This window comes from Corvus cornix, chromosome 14, assembly GCF_000738735.6.
Source record: "Corvus cornix cornix isolate S_Up_H32 chromosome 14, ASM73873v5, whole genome shotgun sequence".
NCBI lineage: Eukaryota > Metazoa > Chordata > Aves > Passeriformes > Corvidae > Corvus > Corvus cornix.
Window position 1 is genome coordinate 15,913,437 of NC_046344.1, and position 18,962 is coordinate 15,932,398.

The 18,962-nt window shown below is 58.6% G+C and overlaps 1 protein-coding gene across 2 annotated transcripts in view; it reads left to right on the top strand.

The window, feature by feature from the left end:
* The first annotated feature begins 412 nt into the window (after positions 1–412).
* NTN3 (netrin 3) overlaps positions 413–18,962 on the top strand; it is a 33,691-nt gene continuing 15,141 nt past the window's right edge. The window contains exons 1-4 of one of the 2 annotated variants that reach the window (XM_039560588.1): positions 413–463; positions 900–1,011; positions 9,837–10,832; positions 17,144–17,332. In XM_039560588.1, coding sequence (XP_039416522.1) covers positions 9,866–10,832; positions 17,144–17,332 — 1,156 coding nt within the window. In that variant the 5' untranslated portion in view covers positions 413–463; positions 900–1,011; positions 9,837–9,865. Of the gene's footprint in view, positions 464–899; positions 1,012–9,635; positions 10,833–17,143; positions 17,333–18,962 lie in introns of those variants that run through there. The other variant, XM_010392081.3, reaches the window with a different exon arrangement.

Sequence of the window (18,962 nt, forward strand, 5' to 3'; positions counted from 1 at the left end):
GCGTGAAAAGTCCCTGCACCACGGGATGGAGCGGAGACTCCAGCCTCCTCCATAAGAGGAGCTGCTCCCTCCTGGTAAATGCCTCATTTGCTTTGCGAAGCAGAGGGAGAATAACCAGCTGCCTTGACCGCGGCACCGCTGAGCCCTCGGCGTGGTGGGCTCCGGCCCGCAGCCACCCGCACTCCGCGGGGATGGACCCGCTGCGGGCCGAGCGAACTCCCGGGATGCGGCGGGGCTGGCCGGGTGGCAGGTGGGACCGCGGCCACCGGGACCCCCGCGGCGCTGGCCGGCGGGAGGGCTCGGGGCGGCCCCGCTTCCCGCCCGGCTCCGGCCCTGCCCGCTGGGCTGCCGGCGGGGCGGAGGGCGGAGGCAGGGCTGGCAGCGGCGGCGGGCGGCGCACACGCACACACCTCCCTGCATGTGATTAAATGGCTCGAAATCTGCTTCTGATTTCCTCGGGGAGGTGACTTTTCCCTTCTTTTCAACCCGGGATTTATTGGAGCCTTTTTACTCCGCGTCCAGGCGGCGGTTGGGGCTCAGTTTCTCCAATTCTTGCTTTTCTTTTCGGTTTGGTTTTTGGTGTTTGTTTTTTTTTTTTTTTTTTTTTTTTAAGGGGTGTTTTTCTTTTCCCTTTCCTCTCCTTTTCGCCCTCCCCTGCCGCCTCCCCCCTCCCTCCCGCAGCCGAAGCAGCCGCGGGCGGTACGGTGGAGCGGGCGGGAGCGCGGCCGGCTGCGGGCACGGCGCTGGGACCCGCCCGCACCGCTGGGAGCAGCGCTCCCGCTTTCCACTATTTCGCTTTATTTTGTCCCCGACGCACAATTCCCTGGAAATTTGTTATCATTGCTTTCCCCCCACCACCCTTTTCTTCACTTTTTTTCCTTTCTTCGTGCTGCGGCCAGCACCGGGAAGGAGCTACCCCTGCCCGCCGTCCGCCCCGCCGCGGCCCCGGCTCCTCTCGCCGCCGCTCCCGGACCTGTCGCCCAGACCGGCCCCGCTACCTGCCCGGCCGCGGTAAGCTGCGCTCCCAACTTCCCGGCGCTCCGGGCTCCCGCTCTCCTCCCCGCCGCTCCCTCCCTCGTTGCTTTTTATTCCTCCCTCTCCCCCCGCACTCACCCTCCCTTTATTTCCCTTTCCATCCTTTCACCGCCGAGAACGGGACGTCCCCGCGGTGGGGCCGCCCGCCCGCCGCCGAGCCCCGCTCCCGTCCCCGGGCGGCTCCAGCCGCCGCCGCTCAGCGCTCCGGCCCGGCTCGGCCCGGCCCGGCTCGCTGCCACCGCCCCGCAGAGCCGGCTCGGGGGTTCTCGGCGCTGTACGGGGCCCCGCAGTGCCGCAGCCCGGCGGAGTCCCGGCCCTGCTCAGTGCGGGTGCGGTGCGGGCAGCGGCGGGAGCCCTGCCAGGCCGAGCCCGCGGTGCCAGCCCCGGCTGACCGGGCACGAGGCACGCACGCCGCTCCCACCGAGGCCCTTCTCCGCCTGTGGAGGGCTCCGCCGCACAAAGCCACCTTGACGGGTGGCATCGCCCTTGTCACCATCCCAGGCTTGGGTCCATCACTGGTCCCTTCCCAGCACGGCTGCCCCAAGAGACCTCCCTGCGGGGTGGCTCAGAGGGTCGGTTCCCTTTGGAAACGGCTCCCGTGGGATGTGTTCAGCTCCATTGCGGTTCTGGGGCCAGGCTGGGTGAGACCCTCGGCACCCCCAGCACCCGGCCCTGAGCCACGGCTGGGGTGAGAGCTCTGGCTAGTGAACGTGCGAGCAGGCGGCTTCACGGGAAGAAGGGAAGCTGGGCTGCGTTTGGTGGGTTTGCTTTTGCTTTCCTCTCTTGGAGCTGCTGAAGCCTCATTTCCTCAGAACGCCATCCTACCCACAGCTTCCCTGGCCCACTGGAGAGTGTGTGGGTGGAAATACCTTTCTTGGGATGAGGACTAACTGGTGTGATGGGGACGTGGTTCTTGGCAAGCTGCTGCGTCGCCAAGCACGGTGGGTGAGGAAGGCCCCGTGGGCAGGAGCACGAGCTCCTCTGGCAGTGCAGTGGTCCTGCTGGCTTGATGCTCATCTGGGCAGCACTTGGGCAGGCATACTCCTCTCTCAGGGAGCTCATCCCGTGAATGTATGGGATGTAAGCCAGGCTGAGCATCCCCACCTCCATCCGTGCCGTTTGTGTTGGACCTGCAGCCAGGCTGAGACAATACTGAGCGTAGACCTGGATGTGCACATCCTGCGTGGCTGGAAATGCCACAGATCCTTCTTCCCTGGCCAACTTTGCTGTTGCCCGTCTCTCAGAGCCAGGAGAGGCTAGAGCCGTCTGTAACTGGTGGAGAGGGATGTGGCTTCAGCTGTGTGCTGGAAACACCCTCCAAGGTGTTTGGATGGACGGAGGGCAACTTTTTTTCTCTTTTTCTGCAATATCCCATTTACAAAACAGAGGGAGCTGCTGTGCTGTTCTGACACCTGTTTGGAGCGGGCTGATGAGGGGACAAGAGATCCAGCAGCCCCAGAGCAGGGTAGGCTGCAAGGATCCCAACACCCCTTGCTCTTCCACCTGTGTGTGGAAGGAAGGTAAGTCCCTGCAGAGAAGAGGGCAGGTGTAATGCCAGGTTGGGAAGGAGCTGATGTGTGTCTGCAGGCTCTGGAAGAGAGAAGCCTGGCCTAGGGAAGCAGCTGAGTGCAAGATGCTCACCACAAATGCAAGGTGCTAGGCGTCGAGGCTGAGGAGCGTTTCCTCTGCTCTCTGAACACCCGAACGATGGTGTCTTCAGTCTGCATTGGACAGAATGGAGGTCCCACCTTGGCTGGCTGCTGGCAGAGGTGTGACTCCGAGAGAGGGTTTCCCCAGGCCTGAAGAAGGAGGGGAGCATCAATGTACACCTTGGGGCGTGTGCTGAGATGTCTTCAGTAGGGAAGCAGCCCACCGTGTCAAGGGTGTTGAGGCAGCACCTCTGCCCCGTTCCCCCACCCTGGTTAGTCAGGCCCTGCTCCATAAGGAAGCAATTATTTTGTGCCCCTTCGAGCCCCTCCCTGAGCCTGCGCAGGACACTTGTGCTCGGTATGGAAACGCGACAGATTTTCCATATTCCGCTTTGCCCCGTGATGTTTAAAAACGTACGTGACAGCTTCTTCCTAATGCTGCAGGCTTGGCTGGCACTCAAGCAATAACAGACTGTGGGACACCAGGGGCATGAAATATCGTACCAATAGCCAGAGTGGGGGTAAAAAAAATGAGATGTCAAAGTGCAGTGTGTTTCCAGCCTGTTGTTGTGAGCCATCCTCTGCCCGATGTGAGAGATCTTTCAAAGCCGGCCAAATGTTGTCATCTCTGAATACCATTTTAAATATTCATCCAGACTATTTTCAACATCTGTGCCCGGCATGTTGTGAAAATGCAATGAGGGATGTTATGGAAACCAGACCACTTTATTCTCATATGGAGTAGATAGGGGTGGAAGCAATGAGGACTTCTGGACTGGAACTGTGAGTCCCTTGCATCCACTGGGAGTAGTGGGAGGAAAACCCTCTGCACCTTGAGGGATGCTGCTGAGACCACGCAATAGAGCCAAGCACTGTGGTAGAAATGCACAAAGGGGTTCAGGAGACTGAGGTGGGGTTAGAGTCGGGTAAAACAACGAACTGGTCAAGATGCAGTAGAGGTTAATAAATCGGGCAGAAAAAAAATCATAGCACACCCTGAGTTTGAAGGGAACCACAAGGACCATCGAGTGCAAACACATCCAGGCAGTGCTTGCTTGCCCTGCTCCAAATGCCTCCTTGAGCTGCTGCTGCATTGGGAGCTTTAGGAGATCTCCAGTTTGCACTAGCTGGGAGACACAAGAGCGTTGCAGCAAAATGGATTCAGGTCTGCCTCACATGGGTGATACTATGCTGAAGTCTCCTCTCCCGGGAGTGGGGCCACCTCTGCCCAGGGCCAGTGGTGATAGGAGTGGGCACAGGGGGCCCAGCAGGACACTCATGCTGGGTGTTGGTCTCTCCTTCCTGTGGTCAGCGTGGCTTATGAGTTACTGAAACTGGTGAGCAGGGATGTGTCCGAGCATCCTGCATTTGACAGCTCCATGTAGTAGAGCAGCCTGGGGACTGTTTGCTTTATGGTGGATTTATTTTTTCTTTTATTTTTTGGTTGTTTTCGATAACCTTGGAAATCTGGGCTCCGTTTCTGCCTTTTGTAACATCAGGCTGCAACTAATTCAAGCCAGGCCAGATCCTGACCACAGGTATGCCAGTGTAAATTTGAATGGAGTTGCTTACGTCTTGGTTTGGCCCGGTGTGAATGGAGTTACTTCGGGCTGATGCCAAAGCACTGAGGTCAGAATCTGGCCCATCCTTTCCTGTGTGCAGTGTAATTTGTACGCGTCTCCTGGCACCGCCGGCGGATCGGATGGCTTGTGTAATTCTGGCTCCGACCTGCCAAGAGTGCATTGCAATATCCATCACCTGCAGTGCCTGCTGCAGGAAGATGCTGCTGTGTAATTGCCCCCCTGAGCTGTGCGTGCAGGGGGCTGAGAGCCCAAGGGGCTGCGTGGAGTGGGCAGCCCTGCAGATGTGGGGCCGTAAGCACTCAGAAGCTTCTGATACTTAAATATCAGGAGAAATGAGGAAGCTTGTAAAGGAAAGTGAGGCATCTCCTCTGTGCCATTAGCCATGTCCCAAGTGGGCACCGGTTGCTCCATTAGCGGCTGGGAAGGCGATTAGCACTCCCAGCCACACCGCATCCCTCCAGCCCCTCCCAGCGCACGCTCCCTCCCTCTGGAAAGCTGAGCCGGACCAGTACCTTGGCTCTGTGGAGTTTTTCCTTTCACTTTAAATACTTCTCGGCTGTGTTTTTATATCCCAGAAACACATGGAATGATTTATCCATGGCCGGAGCAGAGTTTGGGCCTGATTCTGTTTGTTGGGTGGAGGAATTAAGCTTCCCCCAGCTGGCATCGGCATGGTGGGAGAGGGACCTGGGTATCCAGGGATGCTGGCAGCCTCCCAGGATGGATCTTGTTCATAGGCTGGGGCAGAGCTGCAGGGGTTTTGCTCCCACAGCATGTATGGCAAGGGAGTGCAGATGCCCTCGCTACAAAGGGCCTGTAACAAGGTGAAAATGTGCAGGTTGTAGTAGCAGATATACCCTGGTTAAGGGATATGTTCTGGTCACTTGTGCCTGGTTTCAGCTTCTCTGAGCACATCATTCCTGTTCTGCTTTGGGTCCTGTCCCACCCCCCCCCCCAGTGGCTTCCTTCTCAGAGGGCATCTGAGCTGCTGGTGGGCTTTACTGGGGATGACACAGTTCAGGAACGAGCAGTCCTCCTGGACCAGTCTTAGCAAAGAGTCTTTGTTGTTGGTCCCCCTCAAGTACTCAGGTTCTTTGGTCCTTGCCCAGGAATCTCTGCCTCCTGATCCATGGCTTTTGCTGTGCGTATTTGTACCCCATGCGGGTGGGTGGCTCCGTCCTTGCCCCACGCTGGCACCCAGGACCTTATCTCTGTGCACAGGGCGATGCAGCACCTCACGGCAACCAGCCGTTCCCATCTCAACCAGTTCCAAGTAAGGCCACGTCTTTTCCTCGAGTGAAGCAAGTCCCCCCCACACCCTGCTGTCCTGGCCTGGAGGAGAAACGCTGCTGGCTGCACCATGGCAGCAGCACTGGTGCAGGGGCACCAGCCTGGGGGAGCAGCACAGGTCCCTGGCAGGAGGGCAGCACCATTCCCCTGTCGTTCCTTGGGCTTTTCCCTCCCCTTCCAGGGCAGTGCTGGCTGCTCAGCTTTAGCCACCACCTGCCCTCTAAGCCCACATTTTTCCAACAGCAAAGCACCACTCGTGCCTTCCCCTCCACTTTAATTAGAGAAGGCTGCTCCTGTGCTGCAAAGGTCCTGGGATCAAATCTGGTTAATAACCCGCTTCCCTCCCTGCCCTGTGTTGTTCCACCTAATCCTGTAATTACTTCAGCAAAGTTGCTGTGGCCCTGACTGCCAGGTGGTGATCCTGGGCCTGCTGCAGGCGCCAGCATCCACGTTGTGGGAAGCTTGCTCTCCTTGCCCTGCCTCACCTGCTGCACTTGCCTCATCCATTCGATTTTGGGGACCAAGCACCTACCCGATGGCTCAGCAGCGGGAGACCTGGAGCTCCAGGCGCACATCTGCACCCAGCATCACCCTCGGTAGCACTGCCTCCTGGAAAGACGATGGAAAAGGAGCCCACGGTGAGCTGGAGCATCGCCCTGACAAGTCTCCCACAAGGCAGGGAAACACTGCTGGTCGCTCTGGGAAGTGTGTGGTTGTAGAGAGAAGGGGTGTGGAGGTGTTGGATGTGGAAGCTAATTTTTTTTTTAAAGCACTTCTGAAGCGCTCCGGCGGCATGACTTCCTTCCAAGCCGCACGGCTGTTAGCATTCCCGGAGTGGAGGAGTGAGGAAATCGCCCACCTCAAAAATGCAGCCGCTTCTGGGGAGGAGCTGGGAGGGCGGCCGCTTCCTCGGGAAGGGTGAGCCCCGCCGCCGCATGCCCCCGGGCCACGGGTGCTGGCAGCCACCCGAGAGCCTCGCTGGGGACACCTTCGGGATGCTCACGTCCCTCCTCATGCCAGACCCAGGAGCGTGCTGGGCTGGATTCGGCACCCAGGGCTCATCCCAATTCTCTCTGCTTAGTCAGCAATGTCTCCATTTGATCTGAACCGGGGGCAGCAAAGATGGGAAGTGGAAAGGGGGGGGCAGATGGGGGCCAGGGAGAGAAATACCCACTCCCAGGCCTCTCTGGCAGCTTGCCGGCAGTCCCGGGGTCATGCTGAATATGCATAAAAGGGAGCAGATTGCAGCTTGCCCTCCTCTCCAATACGGAGGTGAGGCCCACGGAGACCACTGGCCCCAGCTCTCTTTCAGTGGGATAATGGGGTGAGCTGAGCACGGAGCGTGCGTGCCTGTGTGTGGTCCTGCAGATGATAATGATTTCCACTCATGCCCTGCCTCCGCAGCCTGATGTGCTGCTGGGCGAACGTTGGCTCTCCGATGGCTGCTCCCCAGCAGCAGAGCCACCAAAACTTTGGCACTGAATCTCAGGGACTTGTGCCTTGGTAAGGCTGGCAGGAGGGACAAAGCTTCCCTTGGGGGCAGGGAGGGTGTGCAGGAGATGCTCACGCCCCCGTGTAGGCCTAAACCAGTAGTAACCTGGTCCTGGGTCCTAGACCTGCTGCTCCAGTGCCCGTAACAGCTTCACCTGTGGCCTCTCCTCTGGCTACCAGAGACACTGTTGCTGTTACTTTCCCCTGGGCAAGGGTTTCCCCACACCTTTATGTCTTACCAGACAGGAAATTAAAAGGCCTTCGCTTGAGCATGTCCCTACTCCTGTCACCTTGGTGCCACACAGCAGAGAGGGGTGGAGGAGACCCTTTGTTGGCAGGGTTTAGTAGATGCCCTGCTCCATACAGCCTGATTCTCCCTGGGGTGGATGGATGCAGCTGCTGAGGACCCCTGGGGGTTTCTCCTCTCTCCTCCTGGTGCAGAGGTTTTCCCACAGGGTTGTCTCCCTGCTAGTGCTGCCCTGTGGGTGGTGGGATGGGAGGTGATGGCTGCAGCACCTGATTGTGTGCCATCTGTGGGATGTGCAGTGGCAGGGGGACAATGACAGGGAGAGGGCTGGCAGCACCACAGGGCCAAAGGTGCTGTGCTGGCTTCTGCAAGTACGTGCACAGCCGGGTCTTGCTGGTCATTGAGAGGGGTCCATCAGCACCTTGCGGCCCCTTTGCTGGGTGGGAATACAGGAGCAGGGCTCTGCCAGTGGGCTGGCAGGGGCTCGTGCCCACTGTGCACTGCTCAGCACCAGGCAGGGGCTGGGGATCACCCTGTCAGGATTGTGTTGGGGGATTAACCAGCTGCAGCCTCTGCTCAACAAGCAGATGCAGGGATCTGGCAGCAGCCATGGCTTCATCTCCTGCCCAGGAGGCAGCTGCTGCAGTGGGGCTGGGAGTCCCAGTGGGGCCCTGTGGGCTGCCTGCGGTGGGGGATGCTCTTCACTGCCTGGTGCCCGTGGCATGGCACCGCCTCTGCATCCCTGCAGTCTCTAGCCTTGCAGCCACACTCCTCAAGTAGCGGGTTCTTGATGCTCTGGGCACTCCAGGGACAGAATCCTATGTCTTGCTGGCAGTCAAGTCACCAAGCCACTGGCTGATGCGTCCCCAAAAGGCTCTGCAGCACTGTGGTAAAGCTGGAACTGTGCTGCTGGGGCAATGCAGGGATCACCAAGGGAACTGCCAAATTTTCACATCTTTTTCCACCAGCAGAGGATTAAGCAGTGAGGAAACAGCACAGAAGTGGCAAGGGCAGGTTTTGCCCTGGAGGAGATGTGCCAGGATGGGCTGAGGCCCCTGTCCCTGTTGCTCCTGTGGCAGGCACAGGCTGTGGCTGCTGGGCTGACCATGGCTGGGCAGGGAGGAGCTTCCCCTCATTAGTGGTTTGGCAGCCTGGAGAGGCAGCTTTCTTCCACAGTCACGGCTCCTTTTCCTTTGCAAAATGGAATAACAAACCAAAAACAAGGTCCTGGATCATTGAAATGGGCTGTTCCTTGGAGCCTCCTTTGGCCTGAGTGGGCAGCTGGACAGGCAGGAGTGGCACTGGGGCTGGAGCTGGGGATACTGGGCTGGGTCATGCAGGGCTTCACTCCTCAGAGAGAAACACAAGACATCTGGTAAGGATTTACTAGTGGGAGAGGGGACGATCGGGGGATCCCCTCCTCCTGCCTGCTCATGGCGTTGGGCTGGTTGAGGCTGGACAACTTGGCTTTGGCTCAGCACAAGCCATGGGATGGCAGGGCTGATGCCACCCACCCATCCAGGAGGCTCAGGGGTCTGCTCTGGTAAGAATGGGACATGGCCCATCTGCATTGTGTGGGAGGTCCTTCACGCAGTCCGAGCCAGCAGGAGGGAACGTGACCTCCAGACCTCTTCCACTCTTCAAGCCAGTAACTCAGGAGATGGGCCACATCCCCTGGGAACCACTAAGCTCCCTGGCCCTGTGCTGCAGCTGCTGGCAGAGGAGCCCGGCCAGGTCCTGCATTTGGTTCTGGCCTTTCCCCCAGTCAACAAAGACACCAGACCCAGACTTGGATTTCTTGGGGGTGAGGCCAGAATAACTTCATTTTCTACTGGGTAGTGTGGCAAAGGAATTTGGAGGCGATCCAGCCCCTGGCTTGGAGAAGCCACTGTGCCCACAGCCAGCAAGAAAAGTGGTGCTGTGCTCAGGAGCCCCAGGTCTTCATCTCAACAAGCTCCTGCCTCTTGCACAATGTGCCTTCAAGGCATTTTTGCTGCTGTCTGTTTGTCCTGCTCTGTCAGGAGCTATTTTGTGCCACAGGTGGATCACTTGGGGTTTGCAGCTCCTGTTGCATCCAAAAGATCTCCCCTCGCTCTTCCCCACCACCAGCCCTTGTCAGCCATGCAGTGACAGAGCCTCTGAGCTGTGTGTGACAGCCAGGGCTGCTGGCAGGCAGGAACATTCCTGTCACCCCAGGACAGTTTGTAAGAGGCCAGGGAAGGGCTGTACCCTGATTTCAACCTCCTCCATCCAGAGCTCAGGTCCTTTTCCCATTTCCATGGTATTTTAGTCCTGCTGATGAGCGGTGAGGGATTGGTGCTGATGAGCAGTGAGGGATTGGTGTGGAAGAGGCAACACGAAGTAATTGCCTCCCTGCCCCGCTCCCAGGACACTGCATCAGTGGATATGGGGTGGAAAGATGGGTACAGGTGATGGGCCAGACATGGAGGAGTTTCCCATCCCTTCCCAGCCCTCCCAACATGGGTGGTGCTGTGGCCATGACACTGCTGGTGCCACTCACTCTTGTTGTTCTTCCTCCAGGGAGGAGCCACTTCCCTCTCCCCAGAAGGATGGAGGTCCTGCAGCTCCTGCGCCTGTTCCTCACCACTGCCATGCTGGGCCTGTCCCAGACAGTGAACCCCTTCGTGGCCCAGCAGACCCCCCCAGACCCTTGCTACGATGAGAGCGGTGCTCCTCGACGCTGCATCCCTGAATTTGTCAACGCTGCCTTTGGGAAGGAGGTTCAAGCCTCCAGCACGTGCGGGAAGCCCCCGACTCGGCACTGCAATGCCTCGGACCCCCGCCGAGCCCACCCACCTGCCTACCTGACTGACCTCAACACTGCCTCCAACATGACCTGTTGGCGCTCGGAAACCCTCCACCACTCACCTCAGAACGTCACCCTCACCCTCTCCCTTGGCAAGAAGTTTGAGGTGGTCTACGTCAGCCTCCAGTTCTGCTCGCCCCGGCCCGAGTCCACCGCCATCCTCAAGTCCATGGACTACGGCAAGACCTGGGTGCCCTACCAGTACTACTCCTCCCAGTGCCGCAAGATCTACGGCAAGCCCAGCAAAGCCACCGTCACCAAGCAGAACGAGCAGGAGGCCCTGTGCACCGACGGCCTCACCGACCTCTACCCACTCACCGGGGGGCTCATCGCCTTCAGCACCCTCGACGGGCGACCCTCAGCCCAGGACTTTGACAGCAGCCCCGTGCTCCAGGACTGGGTGACGGCCACCGACATCCGCGTGGTGTTCAGCCGCCCGCATCTCTTCCGTGACCTGGGCAGCCGGGACGCCGGCGAGGAGGAGGGGGGCACCGGCTCCACCCCCTACTACTACGCGGTGGGGGAGCTGCAGGTCGGCGGGCGCTGCAAGTGCAACGGGCACGCAGCGCGCTGCGTCAAGGACAAGGAGCAGAAGCTGGTGTGCGACTGTAAGCACAACACGGAGGGACCCGAGTGTGACCGCTGCAAGCCTTTCCACTACGACCGGCCCTGGCAGCGGGCCAGCGCCAGAGAGGCCAACGAGTGTCTGGGTAAGGCGTTTTTAAACATCTTTGTTTTCTGCAGCTGAAATGCTAAAACGGGTCATCAGGGTAGGAAGCGATGGGTGCTGAGCCAAAGCAGTGGGATGTGCTTGTCCAGAGATGCTGGGGAGCATCCTCTGTGCTGGAGGATTGGAAAAGGCTCAACCATCTACCCTGTCTCTGCTGCAGGTGTCCTGTAAGAGATGCAGTGGTTCAGCCATGAGCCAAAGCACCAAAAACCCTCCCCAAAAGCACTGGTGTCTACCAGCCAGTCAGCAAACCTCAATGTGGGATGCCCAGCTGGGATTGTTTCCCTTGGGCAGCAAACCAGCTGTCCGTGGGCCGGAGGGGCAACCACAGCAGTCCCCTGGGAGATGTGCTTGGGGACAGGGAACAGGCAGAAAAACCTGGCAGAGGTTGCAGAAATATCCCAATTCAACATTTCATCCTTCATGTTCAGTCTGTGTGGTGGTTTTGTCTGTCTTTGCAAAGGTTTCCATAAGCTAAAAATGTTGTCACCAAAATGAAACCAAAATTTCCAAAACATCAAACTGCTACTACTTGGCTGTCCTGCTCATGAATCTTTGTGGTATTTTGGTGGAGACTTTTGCCTTTTGTGCTGGTTTGGGATGGGGCTGGGGGATGCCAGAGCCCTGTGAAGGTCTGGGGAGGGAGGAACAGCCTTTCCCTTCTCCTGGACCGGAGCCCGGGTCTCAGGGGGTGGCAGGAGGATGGCGACAAGGGAAAGCTGTACCATTAATCAGCCTCTGAAAGGCTCAGTGGATGTGCCAGAGGTCAGAAGGACTTGTTAGTATTTGTGATCGATGTCTTGTTGAGAACCCAGATGTCCGCTTCAATATATACGTTACAGCGGATTTCTTCTAAGAATGGCTAAAAAGGCAGTGGATTCAAAGCAAGTGCTGGAGCTGATGCTTTAAGCCACCTCGTGCCCTGTGGGAATGAGTCAGCCCTTGTGTTTTTCCACTTGTTCCAGAAAGATGAGTTTTGGAGCTCAGAAAAAACCCTCCACCTTGCACCCTCCCAGGGCTGCTGCAGGTCGCGCAGGGGAGGCCTCCAGCAGGTGCGTGAGCCCACGGAAACTCCCAGGACACAAGGCGGACCTCACCCCGGCTGGCTGCCCCCCTTGTGGCCCCGCTCTGCACCTGCCTCACTGCCACGTCCTCCAGTAAAGCAGCACAACAGCAGTGGAGGGGGCTCTGCTGGCACAAAAGGGGTTAAACCAGAGGAGGCTCATTTTTGAGGCGCATCTGCAGGTTTTCTGTCCATCTCGTCCAGGGCGGGGTGAGACTCCCTTGCTCTGAGCATCCTGCCCCCAGCTGCGTCACCCTTTTGGCAGATGGAGCTGAAAAGATAAACGAGGGAGGGAAGCGGAGGCGGGGCCGCAGCGCCATCCCTTCAAGCCCCCCCGACAGCCCCACACACAAAGACCCTTCCCCGAGCTGCGTGTGAAAGTAGTTTTTTCCTGTTGATTCGCTCCCCTTCTTTCTCCTTTTCCCCTCTCGGGCTTTGTGCCCTCTCTGAAGGGACCTGAAAGAGCTTCTCCATCACCCGCCTTCGAAGGGCTTAGCGGCTGAAAGCTGGATTAGCTCCCCGAGCCTTCCCCTCTGTGCCTTTCAACAATGACATCTCCCCAGCCAGCACGAACAGACGCAGCAATTAGCACCAATTAAAAGGAGAGGCTGCCCGGGAAGTTCCCTTTGCTCAGCCTGGGGGCTGCGGGGTTTCGGACTCTGTCCTGTGGTCAGACAGCGGTGATGCTGGCTCGTGGTGGTGGATGGCAGGCGTGGCTGGCAGTGGGGAGGAAGAGGAGGAGAGTGGGTGGGTGCAGGAGCTTGTAGCTCAGTGACAGCCCAGGGGCAGGGTGGGGGACCGCAGCACCCTGAAAGGCAGTGAGCACGGATCTGTGGGGCTGGTACAGCTTCAGGTCGTGTTGGGATATGTCAGCTCTTGGCTCTGTGCTCCCCAGCACTCTGCATGGGGGTTTGACCCAGTCCAGTGCACGGGAGTCTCTGCCTGCTCCAGCATGGGGACAAACTGATGTCCTGCAGCATGGCACGATGCTGGGACATCCATCCATGCAGCTGGAGGTGAGGACAAACATTTGTTGTTTCACCTGGGAAATGCACAGGTGAAACAGCCAAGTGCTACCTGGGCTCTGAGCATTGGCACAGGGCACAGCCCCACCGTGGCTGCCACAGGGCGACTGTGGCCTCTCTGTGCTGCACTGAGGGGGTCCGTGTGAGTTTGGCAAGCAGGGAGGTTTGGGGCTGTCGCAGCCAGGACAGTGACAGTGGATTTGCCAAGCTGCTGGCTTGGCAAGAGGGTACGGTGCCAGCTTTGTGCCACACAGAGCATGGGCCCGTGCCTGGTGGTTGCAGGCCATCAGTCCACAGGCCCAGGAGGCTCTCCTGACACCCCATCGGGGCTGCATGTCCCACAAGCAGCATCCGGTATTGGGATGCCCTGTGTGTCCTCTGGTGTGTCCAGGGCAGGGAAGAGGGACGTGTCCCCATCCACGTATTCCCCCAGCTTTTAGCCTGGGACAGGCGGCATGAAGGATGATCCCAGCAGCGTGGCCGGCAGGAGCAGGATTACCAAAATCCTGGGGACCCCCCATCTTTATCTCTGCAGACTCACACCTCCTCCTCCTCCTCCCCCCCATCACTGCTGCCCGTTTCAGCCCGCACCCACGAGCTGCTGGGGGCAGCCCGGCCCCCAAACACCCGGCCCGGGGAAGGAGGGGAAGCGGATTAGCACGAGGCAGCCACTGGAAGTAATTGATGCACTCGCTGGTGATGCGGGAGCTCTTGTTCCCTTTGTGGCCGCCGCGGCAGGAGCACTCTCCGGAGCACCGGGATAATGCCTGGGGCTTGCTTTGATCCGGGGCCTCGGCGGGGAAGAGGCGGCGCTCTCCTGGGAAGACCTCGCAGGCTGCTCGGGGGGGATGTGGCGATCCAGCCGGGATGCCGCTGCCTGAAAACAGCAGTCCCCGGAGCGGTGGTGGGATTTGGAAGATCACATGTAATTCCCTTGTGTCCTGTGCCCCTTCCTGTACATTTGCCCCTTCCCTTGGGAGTTCCCCTGACAGGGCTCTCTGCGCCTGCTCCCCAGTCGATGTGCTGGAAACCAGTGAGTTCCCAGCAGCATCAGCCATGGTCCTTCCCTGGGGAGAGCAGGGGGAAGGGCGATGGCTTTGGGAGGTGGGCAAGCAGACTGCGTGCCCCTGCCACCCCCGCCTGGGCAGTATCCCAGCGGATCTGGAGTGCAGGAGAAGGCAGCCACCCCGGCAGAGGAGGTTTACACCTGTCTGACCGTCCTGAGTCCTGCTCCTCCTGGGACGGGGCTGGAGTGCCTCAGCCTTGTCCCTCGCAGCCCCCTGGGGAGGGCTCTGTCCTACTTCTCCTCCTGCTTCTCGGCAGCAGCAGAGCGAGTCCTTCTCTCCCAACGCCTTCCCCAGGATGGAGGGACAGTGTGGATGGGTGGGAAGGGGCTGTTCTGGTCTCGGCTCCCGTGGAACCGAGAGGTGCAGCCTCATCGTGCCCTGTGTCCCAGCCGGGCTCTCCTCCAGCCAAAGCAGGGGCGTAGCTCAAATCTGCTGCGGGTTGGCAGCAGCAGCCGGTCTAGGGTTTCGCTGATCCGGCTGCCTTCCCTAATTATTCCCAGGGAACTTGTAGGGGCGGTGAGCCTCTCTCCTGCCCTGCGGGCTCCCCTGCCTGCCCCACGTGTGCCTCGGTGCATGGCGCTGCCGGTCCCGTGCCAGGGTCTCTCTCCCAAAGCCCCTCGTGCCGTCATTCCAGGCTCCTACATCTGCAGCAAGCCTGGAGGAGGAGAGGTCTTGGGGTGGCCAGGGCCTGGGAAGGGGTTCAAACACCATCAAAAGGGAGACAAAAGGTTGCTCCATTGCAAGGTGTCAACGTTTAATTAGTCTATTATTGCAAATTATTAGATCTTGTGATTGTTTAATTGATCATATGATTGTTTAATTGGGCATACTGTACAAGGGCGGAAGCGAGCTACCAGGTAATTAGCCCCAAACTGTGCAATTAAATTCTTATTAATACCCCAAACAGCAGGGAACATTCAAGCCTTTAATTAGTGATTAACAGGAGACAGACAGAGCTTACAACTGCCTCAGTACTGAGGAACAGTGAGAGTATTTAGCTGGGTAAGAGGGGGACCTGTCTGCCCCGATTAGCTCTGGATGGCTGCGCCGGTGGGTGAGGGGAGTGTCAGACGTGCTGGTGTGACCCTGTCCCTGAGTAGGGACAGCCACCCAACCCAGCGTGGCCAAGCCCGGCCAGGTGCCCCTGTAGGCTCCAGAACCCCGGCTTGGCAGTTTCCCGACAGCCGGCCCAGAGCAGGCAGCACCACTGCCTGAAGGAGAGGGGACCATGCTGGGCTGCCAGGGGAGGTTTCTTCCCCAAACGCAGCTCCTGGGAGGATCAGAGGGTCTGCAGTGTGTTCCCAGGGAAAGGTGGCCCTGGGGCTGATCAGGACGTGCCAGGGTCAATGATGCCCAGAAAAGGCCCCGCCAGTTACTCTCTCACCAATTAAACTGGATGCAGAGAGAGACCTGCGCCGAGGGCAGCGAATCATTTACCCAGCTGTTCTCCTCCACTGCCCATCACCTCCCGTCTGGGCTGCCAGGCCCCCTCCTTCCCCAGAGGATGCTGGGGGTGTTCCAAGAGGGACACAAAACTGCCTTTTGGGAAGACCCCACTTGCCTTTCACTGCTGCAAGGGGATAACAAGGCCCCTCTCCTCCCAAAAATTGCTCGTTTGCCACAGTTCTGTAGCAAAAACCACCTTGTCTTGTCCCTGTCCCGTTACCTGGAGAGTGCAAGAGCACCCTGGGTGTGAGGATACTTCACCATGTCTCTTCCAGCCCTGGCAAAGCCTGTTGGAATGTCAGCACCCCCGGTCCAGCAGCATCCTGTGCTACCTGGGGCCTTGGGCAGTATTTGCTGCGTTCCCTCCACACACTGCAACCCAGAATTTGCCTTAAAAATCCCTATTTTCCACTGGCACCAGGGAAAAAGTAAATAACTCAAAAGGCACCAGCCCCTGAAGGTACCTACGGCCACACCGGGTGTTATTTTGATGCCTGCCATGTGATTTCTCACTAATCCCATAACTCGGGGGAGCTCTGGGGGCAGCTGAGGTTGGAGTGTGCTGGCACTAACCTCCCGCTCAACTCAAGCCTCCAAAAAACTCTTTTTTACGGTTGGGGTTTGCTCTGACTTTCTCCCCACAGCGTGTCCGTGGCTGGAGCGCCGGGGCAGCCGAGGGAGCGTTTGATCTGTGCGGGGTGAAGCTCCCACTGGCGCTGCTGGCTGCGGGGAGGCAACTTCACACGGCCGCCAAGCCAGGCCCAGGCAGTTAAATCTGGGCTGACACGTTAATGAATTTCACAGTACGCCTGGAAAAGCTCTCACCCAACCTCAATTTACCAGCACGGGGAGGGGGCCGGGGCTGGGGGAATGGGGCGCCACGTTTTGCCGAAGGAAATCTTGTTCCCATTATCTTTTTGCAAGTGTGTTAAGCGGGAATGGGCAGGGCTTTGCCTTTTTATCTCGCACACGTGGAGTCGGCCAGGAGGGCTCTGTGCTTCCTGGGGCTAATTTGTGCGTGCACATGTAAGGGTGTGCAGATGTTTCTGTGCACATCTGTGTGTGTGCCTGCCTCTGGGCACACGTACGGCTCGGGGGGTACTTTGGTGCACGTCTGTGGGCACACATGTGCACGTGTCAGAGCGCACATGTGCTTGTGTGTGCACACGCAGGGTGTGAGCACACAGGGGCTGCTCGGGGGTCTCTCCGTGTGTGTGGCTCATGCACACAAGATAGAGCCGTAAATATAAAGAGCTGGGGGCTCGGTTGCAGGGAGGGCTGTCACACACCCTGGCATGAGGTGGGTGGTCCTGCTGGAAGGCTGGGTGGGCTCTGTCACCAGAGCTGGCTGCCCAGGAAGGGGCAGGGGAACCGTGGGGCTGCAAGTGCCCAGCTGGCACTGCCAACCCCCCAGCTGCAGCCCTCCGTCCCACTCTTGCTTCCCTTCAGCTGAGTGGTGCCAGTTCCTGCATGTGCCCCTTCTCCTCTGCCCTGACATCGTGGCACCAGCCCCACGGGGTGGCGGATGCTGCACATCTGGATGGCACGTTGGGACGAGCTGTGCTGTGCTGTGTCCATCCCAATCCCAGCACAGCCCCCCACTGCTGTGGGGGACACCAGGGCAGCTCCAGCCCACACAGAGGGTCCTGGGTTTCACCTTCAGCCCTCATCCTCTCCCCTTCCCTCGCAGCCTGCAACTGCAACCTGCACGCGCGGCGCTGCCGCTTCAACATGGAGCTGTACAAGCTGTCGGGGCGCAAGAGCGGCGGCGTCTGCCTCAACTGCCGGCACAACACAGCGGGCAGGCACTGCCACTACTGCAAGGAGGGCTTCTACCGCGACCTCAGCAAGGCCATCACTGACCGCAAGGCCTGCAAAGGTAAGCTGCGGAGTCTCCGTGGGAGCAGAGGGGTGAGAGAATCTCTCTCGGTCCCCTTGCTGTCCCTTCCCATCCTTGGGGTGTCCTTCTGCTCAATCTGGCAGCTGCAGGTCAGCTCCAGCCTCCACCACCCTGAGCACCTCTACCTATTACAGCTGGTGTGGGGTCAGTGGCTCTGACCCAGGAAGAGGTGACCGGTCCGGGGAGATGGTCCCAAAAGAAATCGCCTTCCCGAGGCCCGGTGTCTTCCCTCAGCTGCTGGCAGGAGGGCTCTTGCAGAGTCTGTCAGCTCTTTAGTGATATCAGCTCGTGATTCCAGCTCAGCTCTGCAGGGCAGCCTCCAGGCCAAGCCAGACCAGAGAGAGAGACGAGAGGCTCGTGTGGCTGGTTCTGCACGGAAGGAGCTTTATTGTTGGTCCCCTCCGGCGAAGGGGAAAGCCAGGGATGAGAACTCTCCCGCACAGGGGCAGAGGGCTTGCTTTTATAGGGATACAGGGGATGGGTGAGGACCAATGGGTCACAGAGGATCTGGGATGGGTGAGGACCAATGGGTTACAAAGGATCTGCACAGGGTCTCCTAAAGGATTGTGGGTCTGTCTTTTCTCACCATGACCAAAGAAGTGGTTGCCTTTCCAGGGAGTCCTGCTGGGCGATTATGCAATCTCAGCAGAGATCCCTCCAGGCCAGGGGCTGGGCATACCCCACCTCTACCACCCCAAGGGCACCAGGGAGGGATAGCGCTTTGAGCCCAGCATCAACTCAAGGTGGAGCAGGATGACAGGAAGGGAGAGAGCAGATTGCCAGGAGCCTGGGAGGGTTCTGGTGTGTTGCAGTTACCACCTCCATTGGTCAGTGTTTGGAGAGATGCTGGGGAGGTGCTGAAGCAGACGTGACTAGATGTGCTGGAAATCTGTCTCTGATGTGGGTGATGTCTGGGATATAGACATGCTTGGAGCATGGGTTCCCTGCTCTGGAGGGCTGGGGATGCTGGTGGAAGTCACATATCCCAGGTGGGCTCTGGGCCAGGACCCCACATTGTGGTTTTCAGCTATGGGGTGGCTCTTGGGACCTGTTTTTGGGGAGATGCTGAACACTGTGGCTCCTGGTAACTAGCCTTGAGCTGGCCAGGAGCCACGCTGGCTCCAAGCCATCAAACTGCAACTTGACCTCTCAAGGTCCCTAGCCTGTGCCAAACGTCATGGGACCTCTACCTCTCCTCTCCCTCCTCTAACTCCTGGCCAAGCCTGTCTGGTTCCTCTTCCCTCTCCCTGATCAGCCTGTCTGTGGAGCCTTTTCAAAACAATGTTTTCACCAAAGAATTTGAGATAAAAAAGCATCTTGCCTGTCCCCACGGTCTGGTCAAGTCCAGACTGGAACATCAAATGGGCAGGAAGTCAGCCATGGCTGTTTAGAGGCTGAGAACTCATCCCTGATCCCTGTTTTTCTGTCTTTGATTGTGAGTCCCTGCTGGAAGGGAGCACAGTGTCCCTCTCAGATCTCTCTCCAATGCATTTTGCAGCTGTGTGGGCACTGGGCACCTTCACTGCTGCAAGAACATGATGCTCGTGCATTTACGTAGGGCCTACAGCAACTACTGGAGCTGCTTTGGGACCATTAAAGTTGTGGCCAT